This window comes from Eucalyptus grandis, chromosome 8 (genome assembly GCF_016545825.1).
Source record: "Eucalyptus grandis isolate ANBG69807.140 chromosome 8, ASM1654582v1, whole genome shotgun sequence".
Lineage (NCBI taxonomy): Eukaryota > Viridiplantae > Streptophyta > Magnoliopsida > Myrtales > Myrtaceae > Eucalyptus > Eucalyptus grandis.
This window is the reverse complement of record NC_052619.1, coordinates 17350898-17369173: the sequence shown is the minus strand read 5'-3', so window position 1 is coordinate 17369173 and position 18276 is coordinate 17350898. Positions and strand designations below refer to the sequence as shown.

Here is an 18276-nt window from a genome sequence, read left to right as displayed (position 1 = left end):
GAGAAAGAAGTATCTCTACCTCAAAGCCAACATCCTTATTTTTTAGAGAGTCTGGTTTATAAAGTTTATGATAATATAACTCGTCCATATTATGGACCCGGAATATGAGCAGATCATTACTTTGATTTTCTTGTATAAGGGCGCCTTCAGTGATAAGTCCGATATTGAATCGAAGCAACGAACAAAGACAACGCGACATGTGCTTCTTAACACTCGCAGGTAAATTCGACATACCTCAGCTGTAGAGAGACTAAGTTCCTCCACTATAGCATCCTGAGTTGGTGATGAATAACCTGCCTGAAAATCCAATGAAACAATTTCTCATTAGATTCAATTAATCACATCCTTTTCATTTTAACCACTACTATTGGACCTGGACTTTTCAAAAAGAAATTGCATTTCCTACTTACGCAGGCCCCGAATTCATAGGAACCACAAACCGCAACGAATGTGGTGAAATAGACCATCCACGGACGACCCTTATCGGTTCCTTCATCTTTGCCAGCTCGGTCCTTCTCTTGCCGCACGAGGAGCCGCTCTCTTACTCCTTCTCTGTCCCCAGTTTCTTGATTTTCAATGTCCTCGTTAATCGCCATGCTAGCTCGCCTTACAAAAATGCTCCTTCGTTCCCTATCTGACTACGACAAGAAACTAGCTCCAGAGAAGATAAGTTCTCTTTCCAACGTGGCTAGTCTGCTTGCTTTATATGGATTACTCGAAATGAGAAACCCCAAGTGCTAATACGGAAACCCTATCTCCGACTGGTTTATACTCGCGGTTTCTAGGAATTCCTCGCGGACCTCAGTCTTGCAAACTGGCAAGCAACTCTTTGCTTTTCTGACTCGCCTCCGTTAATGGTATTGGAATCACTAATGGAACAGAGTCTCCGAATACAGCAGGATCACAGATGTAAAGGGCTGCATCGCTCTTTATTGGCAAGGAGTAAGTAAAACACGGAACTGATTTTCTCAATGACACGGCTCTGGATAAAGACAAAGTAAAAACCACGGACAAAGTTCTATCTTTTTCAGCCAACCACCGGCTAGGAAAACCAGAGTGTTTTTCTAACCTGAAAGTAATTAAGTTCTGTCCATTTTTCCATGGAGGCATTGTTATCTTCAACTTTAACCCACGTTTATCGTGTAAGAAAGATAAGATCTCAATTAATAGTGTCTTATCTCTTTGGTGCAATAAGAAACTATCAAGAAAAAGAACTGTTCTGCTAGAACATTACTTTTCTTTTGGGAATTTTCTTGACCAAAACCCTTTTTTTTTCCAATTGGACGATGAGCACAAGATAATATCGGCCGGACCTTCTTCTGGGGACACATTATCTTCCTTTTCTATTTTTTAAAAGAACCACTACATATGCGAACAAAAAGCATGCATATAGCCTCCTTTGTGGTCAGTGACGCTTTTGATGTCTGCTCAAATGGTAAGACTAGATAGCAGGAATTTGAAAAAGGGATGCTTTTCATCCTTCCATAGTGGCCAATTTTGCGGAAAATGGCAATTTATAGAGGCAAGAGGTGGACAGAATTACTTTCTACTAAGGACGTCACGTACTGCCGAGGCCCATGAATCTAAAGTATTCAGCCACCATGAAGCCAGCCGACGGGAAAGAATTCACAGGCACAACGGAATGGACCATAAAGTTGCAGAGCACATTAGCCAAAAATATCCAACCACCATTCTCCAACTACTTTATTGGTCCACATTTGCTGCATCTCCGTCTTCTTTCACTTCACGATTCGGAATGGGCCAACAAATCCAGCAAGGATATATAGCTGTGGCCTGCTCGAGAAAGGGAAAAATAAAAATATATCTTACTCTTGATCTAATAGCCACTCACATATTTTCATTTTGATAAATATCATTCACATACTACCAAGAAAAACCCCACATTGAGAACATTAATTTGCCCCTCCATGTAAACTCATTTTAGCATCTTCCTTACGGTTTGAGTAGACTGCAAAAGTGATTTTTGAATGGTAGAATTCGTGTAGATATTTGTTATGTTCAAAAGAAGAGGTAAGTGGTCACGGGATGAGAAATAAGGTGTATTTCGTTATATTTTTTTCACAAAAAACTTAGACAAAACAAATATGCTAATCTTATAAGTACATAGTGAGATTTGAATTTCAAATGTATTAGAAGAAAAAGACACTATAAATGTCATAACTTTTGTACAACAACCACTTAAATACCATAACTTTTTATTCAATCATTTAAATGTCATAATGGATCACTTAAGTGCTGTAATTTTTCATTAATAAGGAAATCCGACGTGACATGGCACTTATGGTAAACATTATTTAAAAGTTACAACACTTAAATGATCTATTAAAAGTGATGGCACTCAAGTAAAGGTTTTTTTTTTTTAAAAAATTTTAAGTCATGACACTCAAGTAATAAAAATAATGTAATGGCACCTTTTTATGTAATATAGATTATAAATTATTTATTTTAAGGAAGGGCAGGGGTGAATCACCTATAATTAAATTTTTTTTTCCCTAGATATCAACATAGAGTACATAAAACAACTACTTGCCCCCTCTAGACTTTTGTGGTTCTGCACAGCGTATATAAATCAATTCAATTTGTTTATGGCCACATGGAATATTCTCTGCGCGCGACGGTCGCCTAGGAATGTCGTGCGGTACGAAGCCAGCTGGTCTCGTCCTTGAAGAAAGGGACAGAAATGAGATAAATGGGAGAGAAAGGCGAAGGGGAGGGGGGGTGCGTCTCTCCGGTCTTTTTGGGTTTGTTAGGCCGAGGTAGAGCAACCAAGAGAGAGAGAGAGAGCTAGTGAGAGTGAGAAGGTGAGCTCGAGAGAGAGTGAGAAGGAGCGAGCCAGAGAAGAGAGAGTGAGCGGAGGGATGGACTGAGAGAAAGCAGAGACCCAGGAACCGAACTTGGTTCTCGGACAAGCGTTCCCCGGCCATCCCCAACATAAACTGGCGATCTCCAGCCAACACCCTGGAGCACGTGGTGAGTTTTCTTTGGGTTCGATCCACTTTTATCTCGATGATCCTGGCTCGGTGCAATGTCAAGGCGTCCGACCGTAGCTCATTTCGGTTCAGGCTCACCTTCTGGCCGTCGTCGCCAAGCCGAGTAGGGATATTCGTGGTCAAACACTTCTCTCTGGGAACTCCGTTGCTTGGTTTTATTTAAGACGGAACCGAAACGATAGCTGAGTCTCGTTTTCCCTACTCCACCAGCATGCTCGATTTGAATGAGCCATCCCTTTTGTCGATTTTGAGTCGTCACTTGCTGCTTTCTTTTGAGTAAATGACTTGGAGTGCTGCCATTTTCATTCTCTGTTGATGCCTGCTTGAATATGCTCAAGACTCCTCCCTTTCGTTTCAGGAACACACCCTTTAAATCCCCCCCTGGAGTTTCTGCATGAAAATTGATTATTAGCTGGTTTAATAGCATGCGAGTAATGACTGGACTTTATCTATTTAGATATGGTGGCAGACTTTTGGCTAGTTATGCACTATTCAGAATGCCAGATTCATTTGTAGAGGTTTATAGAGGAAAATTTTGTTTATGGTTTTTCTAAATTATACAACAGGTATTTATAATTTGCATTTTTAAAATGTAATTTCCTTTCAATTTTGGGAGAGAAGGATCACATTGTTTTTTGGTGCAACTGGGCAGAAGTTTCTATATGTGTATTGCTTGTGTGGTTTTTTGACAATCCTCCTAACAGTTTACTTGGCAACACCCAATCACATATCGTTTGGCTACATTTTGCTCCTCCTATGTTGGATCATAGGAAGACAACCCATTGAAAGGATGAGAAGACACCTTTGGTTTCTGTTAAAAGTATATGCAATCACTGTGTTTATCTTCATATACAGCTTGAGCAATCCGTGCCACATGATCTCAACTTAGGTGCATCGCATTGTCAATACTCAGGTCCTCCACAAGCAGAATTGATCCACAATTTACGCCCGAATTGTCCTCTGCTCACCTTTCACTTGGGGACGTTTTTCCATGAATTTCTTCCATCTCCTCGAGCCACTTACCGAGGGCTCTTCTAAGTGAGGCCATCTGTTTATTATTGTTTGCTTCTGGAAGTCGGTTTATGGAGACCTTGATGTTGAGCCTATGAATTTTGCCGTCCATTAGACGAGTCTAGTTGTCGTACTTTGAACACTTTGTTATGTGATGTTTCGACTGTTCTTGCCTTCCATTCATGGTGTAGCCGAGCAACAAATGTCAAATGAACAGGAAGAGACAGCTCTACAGTCTCCTGTCACAATGGTCTTTCTCGTCAGGATGATTTTCCAGTGAGCGTGACGAACTACGGAACCTTTAGTTTCTCATCAAGAAACTCGATTCTTGAGATGTTTCTGTGTCATATTGTTTACTTTTTCTCCATCGCGTCAAACATAGTACCTACTCTGGCGATGAGCTTAACTGTTCATCTCAATCTGAAAGCTACTTACCAACTTGATCAGATTCTTAATATAAATTACCTGCTTGTGCACACTAATTTACTTGGTGAATTCTGTCATCTGCACTAGTTTAAATACGTGCATCGTTCGATAGCGCAGGTACCTTTGTCGGCTTACGGCACGAGGCATGGCAAAACTTTATTTGCCTCATCGAGTCTTCCTTCAGAGGACATGAATATTCTTTCGATAGTAATTGTATGTTTAGATGATCATAATTGCTACCATTGGTAGAACACACTGCCAGTGACACAATGACAACATGATAGTCGCGGTGTGCATTCTAGTCGAACAACGTAGTTTCAACTTTGAGTTGTGATGCTAACTGTGCTTGCGCCTGTGGTTTAAGATGATGATGAGCAGAGCTGAATCTGACAAGCTACCTGCTATTCCTATCGGCCTTGTCAGATCAGGAGAGGTGGCAGGGTCCGCTCCACATCTCGTAACCGACGGTAATCTTGCTTGTCCTTCACTGGAGGCACAGGGAATGAGAATAAATGCTCCATTAGAGGCTGCACATATGCCAATTTCGCTAGTTCTGAACCTCATTACAGGTGGCCCCCAGGCTGCAAACTTCAGGGGACCTTTCCAACTGTCGACTTTTGATGGCTCGAAGCTTGAGCTACTTGGATTCAAACCGTGTCTTTACTTTCTCTGAAGGCATTCATGATATTTAACGCTATTTAGCTCGATATTCAGCATCGTCGCCCTTACTTGTTTTGGACTTTCTACTGGCGAATCTCTTCATGTAAAGGTTTGGCTTGGCATTATACTAGTCAGCATACTTGCATAGACACGGTGGTTCTGTTCGTTTGCCCATCAGTGCATTCGACTCGTGGTGCATCAAATCTGAAAAAAGCTAGTAATATGCTATCAATCAATGTATCACTCAGTCATCTCTTTATACATATAGACACGGTTTGCCATTTCTAAAATGGAATATACTTTCAATTTTCCAGAGAGAAGGATCGCGTCGTTTCTTGGTGCAATGGGGCAGAAGTTTCTATCTGTATATTGCTCGTGTGGCACGTATATTGCTTTTTTTTGACAATTCTCGTAACAGTTTACTTGGTGACACCCAATTGCATATCGTTTGGCTACATTTTGCTCCTCCTATGTTGGATCATAGGAAGACAACTCATTGAAAGGACGAGAAGACATTTTTTGTTTCCATTAAAAGTATATGCGATCACTATGTTTATCTTCATATACAGCTCAAGCAATTTCTCCACCCTTGAGATGTGGTTGTCGGGGTTGATTGATCTTCAGTTTTACTTGGCCTACAACTCAGAAGCTTTGCTATTGCACAATATTTGTCAGTCTATTGCAATACTGATTGTGATGCAGCTTTACAGCTACGAGAGGAGACAGAGCAAGTATATTCAATCTGATGACTTCAAACTTATGGAATTTGGAGCCCTTGGATTTATTCAAGGTTTCCTCATTTGACCCGGTGACAACGTAGTGTATATAGCAGTGTTCTATGCATCATCGTCACCAATTAGTCTCTTTGGTTTCCTTTATCTGCTCGGTCTTGTCATTTGTTCCCTTTTACCTAAAGCATCTCGAATCCCATCAAAGTTATTCCTTCTTTATACAGGAATTCTGGTGATGACAGAATATTTCTTTCAGATGTGGGGTGCCCAGGCAGGAATGTTTCCTGGACAGAACGACTTTAGTTTAGCCAAGTTCTTGGGTTTTGAGTTATTTCAGTCAGGCTTTTGGGGTCTAGAATTGGGTTTAAGTGGGAAAAGTGCTGGTGATATCTACTTGTATCCTTCAATACAATGTCTTCCGTTGGTTGCAAAAAGTACCAACTCACATTTTGAGAACCTTGCCCTCTGTTTGTATCGGCAGAAGTGTTTAGGGATTTTTCTAATTCAAACAGGGAAAGCAAACCACCTGCAGATTCTCCTGCAATTCCTTGGGAAGCAAAATGGCGTGAGAAACAATTTGTCTTCCTCAGCCTCTGGTTTTTCTCAAGCATCAAATAATGTACCCAAAGCTTGAGGCTCTAGGGGTGGCAGTGCTAGAAAATACTCCTTTGGATATATTTGGGGAATCACCAACGAAAGCCACAAATGGAACAAGAAAATGATTATCACCATGAGAAGGGAGAGATTTGAAACGCAGAAGACAATCTTCATAGTCTATATAAATTTTTGGATGGAGAACATGTTTAATCTCTTTGGCCTCGAAATAAACACGGTGGCCTTGCTCCTTGCCTCCTTTGCTTTGTTAAATGCCATTCCAATGCTATATATTGCACTTCTCGCTGCCTGCATACTTCTAAATCGCAATGCCATTCGGAAATTATGGCCAGCACTTGTCTTTTTGCTTGCTTCCATTCTCGTCCTACAATACTTTGTCATTTGGAAGAGCACACCATCTGCCAATACACAAACATCAAGCAAGGCTGAGTCTGTATTTCCTTTCGAATTTTATGATTCTCCTGCCAGTATGAATGCTGAAAGTCTTCATGTGATGAATTCAGCTGATCATTCATTTGAGTTTTCCCATTGCGAGATCATTGAGGCTGAGAAGGATGGTGGAGGTTCTTTATATGATTCAGATAAGAAAGAGAGAGCCAGAGGTCAAGCTGAGGATAACTCTATAGTTTCTGCTGTGCAGCTTTTAGGAGATGGCGGTTAGTTCTCTTGTAACCTTCCCGAACATCAAGCCAGAAGACATGGATGCTAGAGGCACAATCAAGCAGTCTCCCCTGCACCCGATTAACATTTTTTCTATTGCTTCTGGACACCTGTAAGAATTCCTATTAGGATCTTTCTTATATTGTTGAGAATATTGCATGCATAACTTAATATTTATTTGTAAACTTACTTCACGTCCTGAAGTAATTTTCGTAACATATAATTGTTATTGGACATAACAATTGGTATCAAGTGCAAATTAAAACATTTGTGGTACTTTGCAATAGGACTAATAGTTTTGCTTCGTTGTCCCAGCTTTAACATTTTCATGGCATCTCATGGCAGGTATGAACGTTTTTTGAAAATCATGATCTTGAGTGTCCTCAAGAATACACAGCGCCCTGTAAAATTCTGGTTCATAAAGAATTATCTCTCCCCACAATTTAAGGTTTGTTCTGTGTCTCTCTTAGCAGCCTCTACCCTTGCTAAAACTATGAGAAGTATTGATTTATACTTGCATACTTTTCTGCTTTGAACTTCTTAGGATGTGATCCCACATATGGCTCATGAGTATGGTTTGATTATTGTCGCGACCAATTTTTTTCGGGGTGTGAACCACCTAGGGTTTGGCTAATGGATAAGCTTAGACTTAACTCGGGCTCTCCCAAGCCCATACCAATTCGCGACTTAGGTTTGAATTGTTAATATGCAATTGATTTTTAACTAGGAGTCGCCACTAATCTATTTTTTGGTGGGTCGATTAGAAATCCAAGTAAAGTAACGGGAGATTCACTTTTACTTCTAGGAACCAGAGATTTGGGCACGGGGACTTGATTACGTTAGATTTTTCTAACGCCCTTTCAGTACTATTTCTTTTATTTTTGAAAACAAATGTTTTGTAGGCAGCTTGAATTGATTTTAAACTAATTCCCTAACATGTGAGGTGTTCATGCAGGTGTACAAACCATCAATTTAACACCCAAGAAAATAATTAAATAATGCAGGATTTACCTCAAAGCAACGAAAGCATCTACAGTGTTAAATTAAAATCCACATCAACAACCCTAGATATGGTTTTTAATTAACAAGCAATTACTCAATTTTATGTTTTCGCTTTTCTTAATGAAAATCATGCGATGCATTCTAATAATCTAATATGACATGGCAGCATGACCTAAACTATATGACATGAAGAAATGCAATAATTAAATGCAATCTAAATGACCTAATTCTAATGATATGCAATGCGATGCGATGACATACAAAATTATTTAAACTAAGATGACATGCGGCATATAATTTAATACGCGAGCTATATGTCACGCGACATTTATTAAATGACCTAATCTAATGACGGACAATTTCTAATTAGAAATGAACCTAACAATAATCACTAAAATGACATGCATTTCATGAATCTAATTCTATATGACATGCAAATGACATTTTTTATTTTAAAAATGCAATCTATCCTAGAAATTGCAACTAATTTATCCTAAGACAAATTTTATGAAATTAAGATTCTATCTAATTTAAACTAGGGAATCATATTTTTTTTGTCTCTACTTACGCCTACTTACACTCACTCGCAGACTCGCGCCTCAACCCACTCGAAACTTACGCGTCTCTACCCCCATCCCCGAGAAGGGTGGGATTTGAACCTCACCTCCCCCTTCCAAGTTGGAAGGGTGGCCCACTGGCGAACCCCAGTGGTTGGATTAAGTCATATTAAATCCTAATTTAAAATAAGACATTATCTAAATCTAAAATGCAATCTATCTAGAAAATTGATCTAAACTTAAAATGAAACATGCAATTCTAATCTAATATGCCATGACAATGTCCTAATTATATATGACATATGCATGATGTCTTTTTTTTGTGTTTTTTATAAAATTCGAAATTAAAATTGCCAAATAACTAAACATGCAACTCAAATTTAAAACTAACTAACATCCAAACTGAATGCATCTTTTTTTTTTTTTTTTATCAAATTCGAAATAGATAAAAGATAAAAATCTAATCCTAATTCAGCATTTTTTTGGATTTTTTATTTATTTAAAATTCGAAATAAGATTGCAATTTTATCCCTAAAACATGAAATATTCTAAAGCAAATCTAATCCTAACTTAAATATTTTTTAGATTTTTCTTTTTACAAAAATAAGATTGACTCAACCAACTTGACGACAGTAAACCTCGTCAAACCAAATAAGATAAGATTGATATCCAAAAATTGACGAACCATATCTCGCGCATGAGATCGGGTTGGTCAATTTTAAATTAAATCGCAAATCGAATCTCGATCGGGTTGGTCGATTTTAAATTAAATCGCAAATCGAATCTCGAGTTTCTTGAGATTGGATTTCGATTCAGAAGTGATTGCGAAAGTCGGATTTCGGGCACGAAAATCGGACTACTAATCCCTAGCTTAAGGGCACTTTCATGTTGGAATCTCAAGAAACAATTCTACTAAACAAAACCATATATAAAGGAAAATAAAAAAACTATAACTGGATAAGCAATAATAATAAAATAAAAAATCTACCTAAATCCCTTTTCCTTTTTTTTTGTTTTTTTTTTTCTTCTTTCCTTTCCCACGTGGAACCGTGGGTCTTCGAGGAGGTCCACCGGGAGTTAATCGTCGGAGCTCCGGCGATGAGGACCAGCAGCGAGCGGATCGGCGGCGAGCGGTGGTGTCGTGAGGAGCAGCGGCAGGCGAGATCTCGGCCGGCGTCGCGGGCGCAGGTGCTCGGCTCCGACGGCAGGGCAGCGAATGGGACTGCAACTCGGGGAATCTGGTCACAGTGTTGCGGTGGGCTCGGATCTGCAGGCGGAGCGGCTCCACGGGCGTCTGGGTCACAGATCTGCAGGTGGAGCGGCTTCGCGGGCGGATCGGGGACAGGCGACGCAAGGCGGGGCTCAGCGTCGGGCCCGCGTGGGTCGATCGGCTACGAAGACGGTCTCCGGCGGCAACGAACAGCAGGATCTTGGGTCGGCACGGCACCGGGAGGCGTTGGGCGGCAACGGGTCACCGAAATCGTGGGTTGGCGCGGCACGAACGGGAGAGCTTGGGCGGAAAACGGCGGGGCTTCGAGCGAGGTGGCCGCGGCTGGCCTCGGCTTCCAGGCGGCGTCGGTGTGGCAATACTGCAGCGTCCGGCGGGCAACGTCGGTCGCCGATCGGGATGCTGGCGGAGCGGCGGTGGGTGCGGGGGTCTTCGCGGATGGAAGTTGCAGAGGCTGCGGCGCGGTAGGTGAAGAGGTTCGGCGTCCGGCGGGCTTCGTGGCTGCGGGTGGAAGGCGAAACAGAGCCGGCGAGCGTGAGGGAGACGATGAACAGTAAACGTCCCCTCACCTCTGCCTTTTTACTTTTTACCTTTCTTTCCCCTCTCTCTCTCTTGTCACTGTTCTGCTGCCCTTTTTCACTTTTTTTTTTTTTTCTTTTTTTGTTTTGAAGCCTTCGACGAAGAGAATCCCTTAGAAAAAGCCCCCATTTTTCCTTTTTCCGTGCACTCCTTATATAAGGAAAACAAAATGCAATCTTTTGCAAATATTTCATCTCTCACGAAGATTGCTTATAACCCCTACTATCATGAAAATCCTTTTCTTTATCTCCCGAATATCTTCTACTGATTTTTAAAGATAAGATTGTAACCCGATTTTCTTAAATTCCAAAAATCCTCATTTCAAATCTTAATTTGAAAAAACGGCTAACTTGTAGTCTTTATGGGCTTAATCCGATCAATTTGAACCCATCCGCACCGGTCTAAATAAATAAATAAAAAAAATAAAATTCGACCAAAAAAATAAATAAATAAAATGCCAATTAAAATAAAATGTACCTAAATCTATATGCTATCTAATTAATATTTTTTTTTTGATAAAATTAAACCCTAACTTTTAATGACTAAACGGGCCGTTAAAATTTAGGTGTAAACAATTATGCATTAATCACCTACAAGTGGCCTACATGGCTACATAAGCAGAAGGAAAAGCAAAGGATTATATGGGCATATAAAATTTTGTTCCTAGATGTTATCTTTCCGTTTCTCTAGAGAAGGTAAGCATGTGATATCTAATGACTTTGCCTTTGACTGTCTACTCATGCTATTTTCAGTTCTCTGTGACATCTAAATTCTATTGACCCCTCTTTGCAACAGGTTATATTTGTTGATGCAGATCAGGTGGTGCGAGCAGACATGGGAGAACTTTATGACATGGATATGAAAGGAAGACCGCTTGCATATACTCCTTTTTGTGACAACAACAAGGAGATGGATGGATATCGCTTTTGGAGACAAGTACATATTGAATCAATTTATTCTTGTGTTCTATTTCAAGCAATAGAATGCCTTTGCCTTTTCCGATCAATCTATTCGTGTTTTATTACAAGCAATAGAAGGCTCTTGCCCTTTCAGATCATTGCTGTCTACATCCCTAAGTAAGCTCTTTTATTTTCTCACAAAAACAGGGTTTCTGGAAGGAGCACTTACGCGGAAGACCATATCATATAAGGTAGATTTTTTAGGCGGTTCCATTCTGTCCACGTGATCCTTTTGGCTCCATTGGTATCATATATGGGTTTTAATTATGATATCGTTCTGCAGTGCACTGTACGTTGTTGATTTGGAGAAATTTCGAGAGACTGCGGCGGCAGGAGATAACCTGAGAGTGTTCTATGAATCTCTCAGCAAGGATCCAAACAGTCTGTCCAATCTTGATCAGGTCAGTTCTTGGATAATAAACTGCAAATTCTTCAGCATGAGATATTCTTTGCGAGCTTATAGCTGTAAATTTCTAAAAAGATTCTTGCGAGGTGTTAATTTGTAAAAGCACTGCTTAAATATCCGTGAGCATAAACATATCAGTTGTTTGTCTAAGCGCCCTCTCTCATGCTTCAGGACCTCCCGAATTATGCTCAGCACACCGTGCCTATCTTCTCATTACCCCAAGAATGGTTGTGGTGTGAGTCGTGGTGTGGTACAGCCACTAAATCCAAGGCAAAGACCATTGATCTTTGCAACAATCCTATGACGAAGGAACCCAAGCTTCAGGTAAGTTCATTAGGTTGGGTTCTTTTCCCACTGCCAAAATGATTCGTATAGTTGTGATGTAATTTTGTTTTGTTGTCCTCTCAGGGTGCGAAGAGAATAGTTTCTGAATGGCCTGATCTTGACTTAGAGGCAAGAACGTTTACTGCGAAAATTCTCAGAGATGAATCTGAGCTTCAAGAAGCAGTGGCTTCAGATAAGTCGCAGGGTTCACAGGGTGATGAGTCATCGGTAGAGGAACTTGACCTTGAATCCAAGTCAGAGCTGTAAGGCATGGTTTCATTCAGCCATGACATGATTGATCCCAAGTGTAATCCTGATCGAGGATGGAAGGGCAACTATCAGCAAAGAACGTTTTGGAATTGCATCAACTAAGGAAAACCAAGTGGTTATGGTGTGCGTATGCTGTCGAGATTGGGGATGGAGATGCACACCATCAAGAAAATGAGGTTGGGGAGGCTGTGAGCAAAGCAAGGTAGCCCCGGTAGAGATTTAAAATTTTCTCGAGAATTTTAGAGAGAAGCAGGCTATTCATTTTGCTTAGTTTTTGTTAATCGACCGGGTAATCTTATTTTAACTGGGCTATTTGCAAATGCGTGAAATGACGTGTTTGATTGTAGAATTTCTTCCTCAATGATAAAACTACAGGTGAAAAGCCAACGTTCCGATTTTGTTAGAATGCCCTAGTACACACACTTGGTTATGTAGTCAAACAGGGAAAAGCTGTAAATTTTTTTGATGGATGAACTTTTTATCGTGATGCTTTCGGAGACTACCGAAAATTACGTACTAGCCATAAGTGCTATGTTCGATTATTTTAATGGAGGCATGGAGTGGGCCTGTGTGTTTTGCTTAAACCTGATCTCGGGTCTCGGCCCGGCCTAGTTTAATGACCTCAACCGGTCATTGCCCCTCGTGCCTTAAAATGTCCACACCTTGCCGCGCTGGACGTTTGGGCCTTCCTCTACCCACTTCTTAGGCGTTTGTCGTATGGCCCGGCCCATTATTTGGCCTATACTTATCGGTCCGGCCCATTGTTGGGCTTAACTTGGGTCCTCTTAGCCTTTGCTGCCGACGTCACCGCCTTCGGATCTCTACCCTCGGAGCCGAACTGATATCTCTGAAAACTCGGCGCGAATCCGAGCCTCGCGCCACGAGTTCCTCGATCAGCAGCTGCTCCGTCTTCTAGGGTTCGAGAGGGTCCGGAGGAGGTAGAGATCGAGAGAGAACGAAATCGATCCCCCCTCGCGATTCCCAACCGCCGGCGCTCAATCTCCAATCGCCCGCCAATGGAGGAAAACCCTTGCGGCGAGATCAGCTCCGGCGATGACAGCGTCGCCGTTCAAAAACCGCGCTTCGTCACGGATGATTCCGCTCCGGTAGGACGCCAGATCGAAGCTCCGGGTCTCCATCAACCTGCCGGACAACGAAATCTCCCTCCTCCGCAGCCGGCGGAACCTGAGCTTCAGCGAATCGTCCGCCGCCGCCGCCGCCGCCGCCGAATCTCCGACTTCTCCTTCTCCATCTCCCCACTCCTCGTCCTTGGCCTCAGCGTCGATCGGTCGAATCTTCAAAGGGAAGGCTCCGGCGACGGCGAGGGTGAGCCTCGAGAACGGCGCTAGCGGCGGCGACCCCCGCGGCGGCCGGCAGGCGTACAGGAGCACGAGGACGGTGGTGGAGGTGCTGCGGGAGCTGGGCGCGGACATAGTGGTGCTGCAGGACGTGAAGGCGGAGGAGGAGAGGGAGATGAAGCCGCTGTCGGAGCTGGCGGCGGCGCTGGGGATGAGCTACGCGTTCGCCGAGAGCTGGGCGCCGGAGTACGGCAACGCTGTCCTCTCCCAGTGGCCGATCAAGCACTGGAAGGTCCAGAAGATATTCGACGACACCGATTTCAGGTCCATCATTTTGTTTTATTTTATTAATTTATTAATTTATTAATTTCCATATATATTTTTTTACCTGTTATTCTTGCTATCATTTTCGTAATTATGGTGACGATGATATGCTCTCTTTCTCGTTCAGCAAGTGGTCTTCCCGGGCGATTTCGAATTTTAAATATATTTTCATTTATTTAAGGCATCCATCGTTGAGAGTGAAGTTTGATAATATGTCATAATTAATATTCCCTTTGGGCATATTATATCATTTTGTTCTTACATTTTTCTAAGTGAAAAAGATTAATTTCGGTAGACCCATCTATAACAGTGCAAATCCATTTCGGACAATCAAAATTTTCGTTGAAATTAAGGTAAGTTGGATATAATAAAAATTCGCAAGACCAAAATTAAAAATAAAAACGTCTTTACCAAAAAAAGAATTAAAAATAAAAACGTAAGTTTTGCCTAGCCATCCATCAGAATTTGTGGATGAAAATTTTGCCGTCACTTGGTTTATATTTTGCCTTTTTTTGTCCTCCCTTTTCTAGCTTCTCTGTTTGGAATTATCTGAATGGAGTTGTCCAAGAATTGATCTGGAAAGAATTTAGAATATTATTCACGAGAACCCCACCACCAAATTCAAGAACTGCCCAAGGCTGTAAGGCTTTTCTTCTACAGCCTTTCGCCTTCGGACAGCTTACGGAGAGCTCTCTGCAACACCGATGGTGGGCCTGTCCAAAGATCCCAGCACCAGCTGTGAGCAATGCCAGTCAGAATTAAAAATAAAATAAAAAAATTAAGAAAAAAACCCAATTTTCTTTCTATGATTTTGGATGTGGGTTCTCTATACAATTGTCATCTATCGTTCCTCTTTTTTCATTTCCGGTTGCATTTAGTGGGTGGTAGAGAGTCAGCTTTAAAGATCATTCTCCATTAATTGCTGACTTAGTCAAGAGAATGCTTAGGAAGCTGCTAAGTCATATATATATATATATATTTGCTCTTTAGTATTTAAATAAGGAGCTGGGAAGATAAATGAAGGATGAGAGCTGTGCGTCCGTTAGATGAGGGCAGGGTAAGGTGTATGTAGGCAGGACAGTAACGTGGGCAGGATTTTGCCTTTGCTTTATTTTATGTATTTGCCAAAGCAGATGTTTGACCTGAAGACTGTACAAGGACTACTCATCTTCAAGGAAAGGTACATTTCTCTCAAGCAAGACAGACCAGATAGAATCAACTTGCTTGAGACAGCAAGCAATTGCTCGTCATGGATCAATTTCTGAGAGTTTTGCGTTCGATTAATTAAGCCGCATCTTAAACAGTGGAGGGATTATGCATTTCTGTTGCGTGAAAAAAAAAAAAAAAAAAAAAAGATGTAAAAAGTTGATAGTAATATAGTCAATCAACGTATTAAATTGACTGGAATCAAAGTGGCTGTGAACTTGATGTGTTTGGTTACACAGGAATGTGCTGAAGGCGACAATAGAAGTGCCTCATGTTGGGGAAGTGAATTTCCAGTGCACCCACCTGGATCATCTCGACGAGAATTGGCGGATGAAGCAGGTCAGCGCCATCATCCAGTCGAGTGACTCCCCCCACATCTTGGCCGGCGGCCTCAACTCTCTTGACGAGACTGATTACTCACAAGAGCAGTGGACTGACATCGTCAAGGTATGCACATGCCCTTTTAATCATTAGCATGCGAAACTCGATTACTTGATAGCTTAAGCTAGGGCGTTTGTGTAATCACTGACACTTTTTGTTATAGTTCTATGAGGAGATAGGAAAACCAACCCCAAAGGTTGAAGTCATGAGGTTTCTGAAGAGCAAGCAGTACACAGATGCTAAGGACTTCTCTGGAGAATGCGAGTCCATGGTCGTCATTGCCAAAGGACAAAGTAAGAACTCACTCGTTCGCTTTCCCATCTTTCAATTTTTCTTTTTCACTTTGTCAAATGGCTAATCTAAGGCGATTTTCGAGCATGATGCTCCTTTAGCTCGATGATCACATGATTAGCTTGAATGGACGGAAATTCATAACATTTGAAGCATGATGCTCTCGTTGAATATATACATGTACACACGCCTGTTATTGTCATTATTGTGTCGATAACAACCTTTGATGTGAAAATTCGTGGAATAAAAATTGAAGTCCAAAGTCATTATTCGAGAGACTACTGTCCGAATATGTAATCCAAAACCATTTATTCTATTTCAGGCATGCAAGGGACATGCAAATACGGTACGAGGGTGGACTACATACTAGCATCACCAGATTGCCCATATAAGTTCGTTCCTGGGTTGTATTCGGTCCTGTCATTGAAAGGGACATCGGATCACCACATCGTAAAGGTTGACGTAACGAAATGTGCAAACAACCCTTCCCACGAAAGCGACGGCAACAACAATAAAATTACCAAGAAAAGGCGACGACAGCACAAGCACCAGACGGTCGTAAAGATCACAGGCACTGCTCCACCTTCAAAGGGCATCTGGACAACGAATATACATTAAGCAAAGTCGAATGACATTACATGTATATCTTCCTTTTCTGTCCGCTCTTTTCTTGGCTGCTGCTGCTGCTATTGTTGCTGTTGAGTGATCTTGGGCATGCTGTCTTCGTCAATCTCTGTGTAAATCTTCGATTTTTTTGAGTTTAGAGTTGAAGAGGAGTGTTCTGGGGTGATGGCTTCCTCACATCCGTATAGATTTCAACATGACAGAAGTGAATTCTTACCTTTCAGCTGGGGATTGGAGCTGAACTGTCCTGGCAAGTTCTTTTTGAGTATTGTGTGTATATATGTATATTTCGCTTGTAATTTTAACTGCAAGATTCAGATCAGTTTTTGTTGAGGGCGACATCTTGACTTGACTTTGCTGAGGTCAAGGTTAGAGAAGCGATGTTGTATCTTAGATTTAACTAAAAGTCCTTGGAATAAAATTGCAAATTTTGAAAATTGAAATGATTTTTGTTAACCTGGACATCCGGCGATTGATAAAACACCCAAAGATTTCAAGTGAAATACCTTTAAAAAGTAAATACGGTAAAAAAGAAGCTGTAAAGTCCGGTGATTATGAATTCTAAACATTTGTGAAAGAATTCAACGTCTTCTTTCTTTTTCCTCCGATTTCGAAATTAGTATTGGAAAGAAGTGAAGTGGTAAGTACAATGTACTTCGATATCTTTAAAAATATCTTCTGTGCTTTCCAATGGTAAAATATAATTTTAAGGGGGAAATCAAGTATAGGAAGTAATTATTTTATAATAAAGTAGAGGATTACTGATTGATCCATGAAAAATAGAGAAAATCAATTATGGAAGCAAGCAAGGATGAGAGAGAGAGAGAGAGAGAGAGATTTTTATAGAAGCTCTAAGCATGGTCGAAGTCCACTGATGTCACGAAAATGTTTTCTTCTTATTCAAAATGAGAAATCATTTTTTTGATTTCGAGTGGTGAGCGCTTTTCTATCAAAGATATTTGACGGTTGACTTTAGCATTTTTAACATCAAAAAGTGTTTTAAAAAATATTTTCATGGAAATTCTTTTTCAGCAAAACAAATGGAGCCCTAATGAGCATCATAAGTGAAAGTGTAATTAAAAGAGAAAGAAATAGATTTTCTATGTAATAGGCATTGTTGACTGATGTACAATGCTAATTAGCTTATGAATAAAAAAACTGCTTGTCCCTTATAATGGTTGTCAAATTAATCAGCATAGTAGAGGACACAAGTATCTCTCACTTGGTGTATGCTCTTCAATCCTCCTTGATGTAATGTATATATATATTTATAATTGTTGACTGGTGGATAATGCTAATTAGCTTATGAATAAAAAACTGCTTTTCCCTCATAATGGTTGTCAAATTGCACACCTTCCATCAGCATGGTAGAGGACGCGAGTATCTCTCAGTTGGCGTATACTCTTCAATCCTTCTTGATGTAATCTATATGTATATATATATACATATATATATATATATATATGTATAATGTATGTATGTATATCTATATTGATTGAATTATTTATTTTGATTTTGCTTGGGATCAATTTAGAAAACCATGGGATCTAAAGCACAAATAACAAGAAGAGCAATAAAAAAAACAGTTAAGACAGCGTCGATATCGTTGACTGGTAAGAATCTCTGGCGCTAGTGATCTTGAAGGTTTGCTACTCGGGGCCTCACTAACATATGACATGAAAAATAAAAATAAATGATAGTAATATGCTATCA

At 40.8% G+C, this 18276-nt stretch overlaps 2 protein-coding genes across 2 annotated transcripts; both read left to right on the top strand.

Annotated features, from left to right (window-relative positions):
• Positions 1-5655: 5655 nt before the first annotated feature.
• LOC120287024 (probable UDP-glucose:glycoprotein glucosyltransferase A) lies at positions 5656-8846 on the top strand. Its single transcript, XM_039299664.1, has 4 exons — positions 5656-7226; positions 7460-7562; positions 7659-7689; positions 8707-8846. The coding sequence occupies exons 1-4, from the start codon at positions 7105-7107 to the stop codon at positions 8844-8846; spliced, it is 396 nt and encodes a 131-aa protein (XP_039155598.1). The 5' UTR covers positions 5656-7104.
• Positions 8847-12492: 3646 nt separating this feature from the next.
• Positions 12493-16828, top strand: LOC120287023. Its single transcript, XM_039299663.1, has 5 exons — positions 12493-12627; positions 13550-14061; positions 15507-15714; positions 15812-15941; positions 16262-16828. Exons 1-5 carry the CDS (start codon positions 12493-12495, stop codon positions 16555-16557), a joined length of 1281 nt encoding a protein of 426 aa, XP_039155597.1. The 3' UTR covers positions 16558-16828.
• The last annotated feature ends 1448 nt before the right edge of the window (positions 16829-18276 follow it).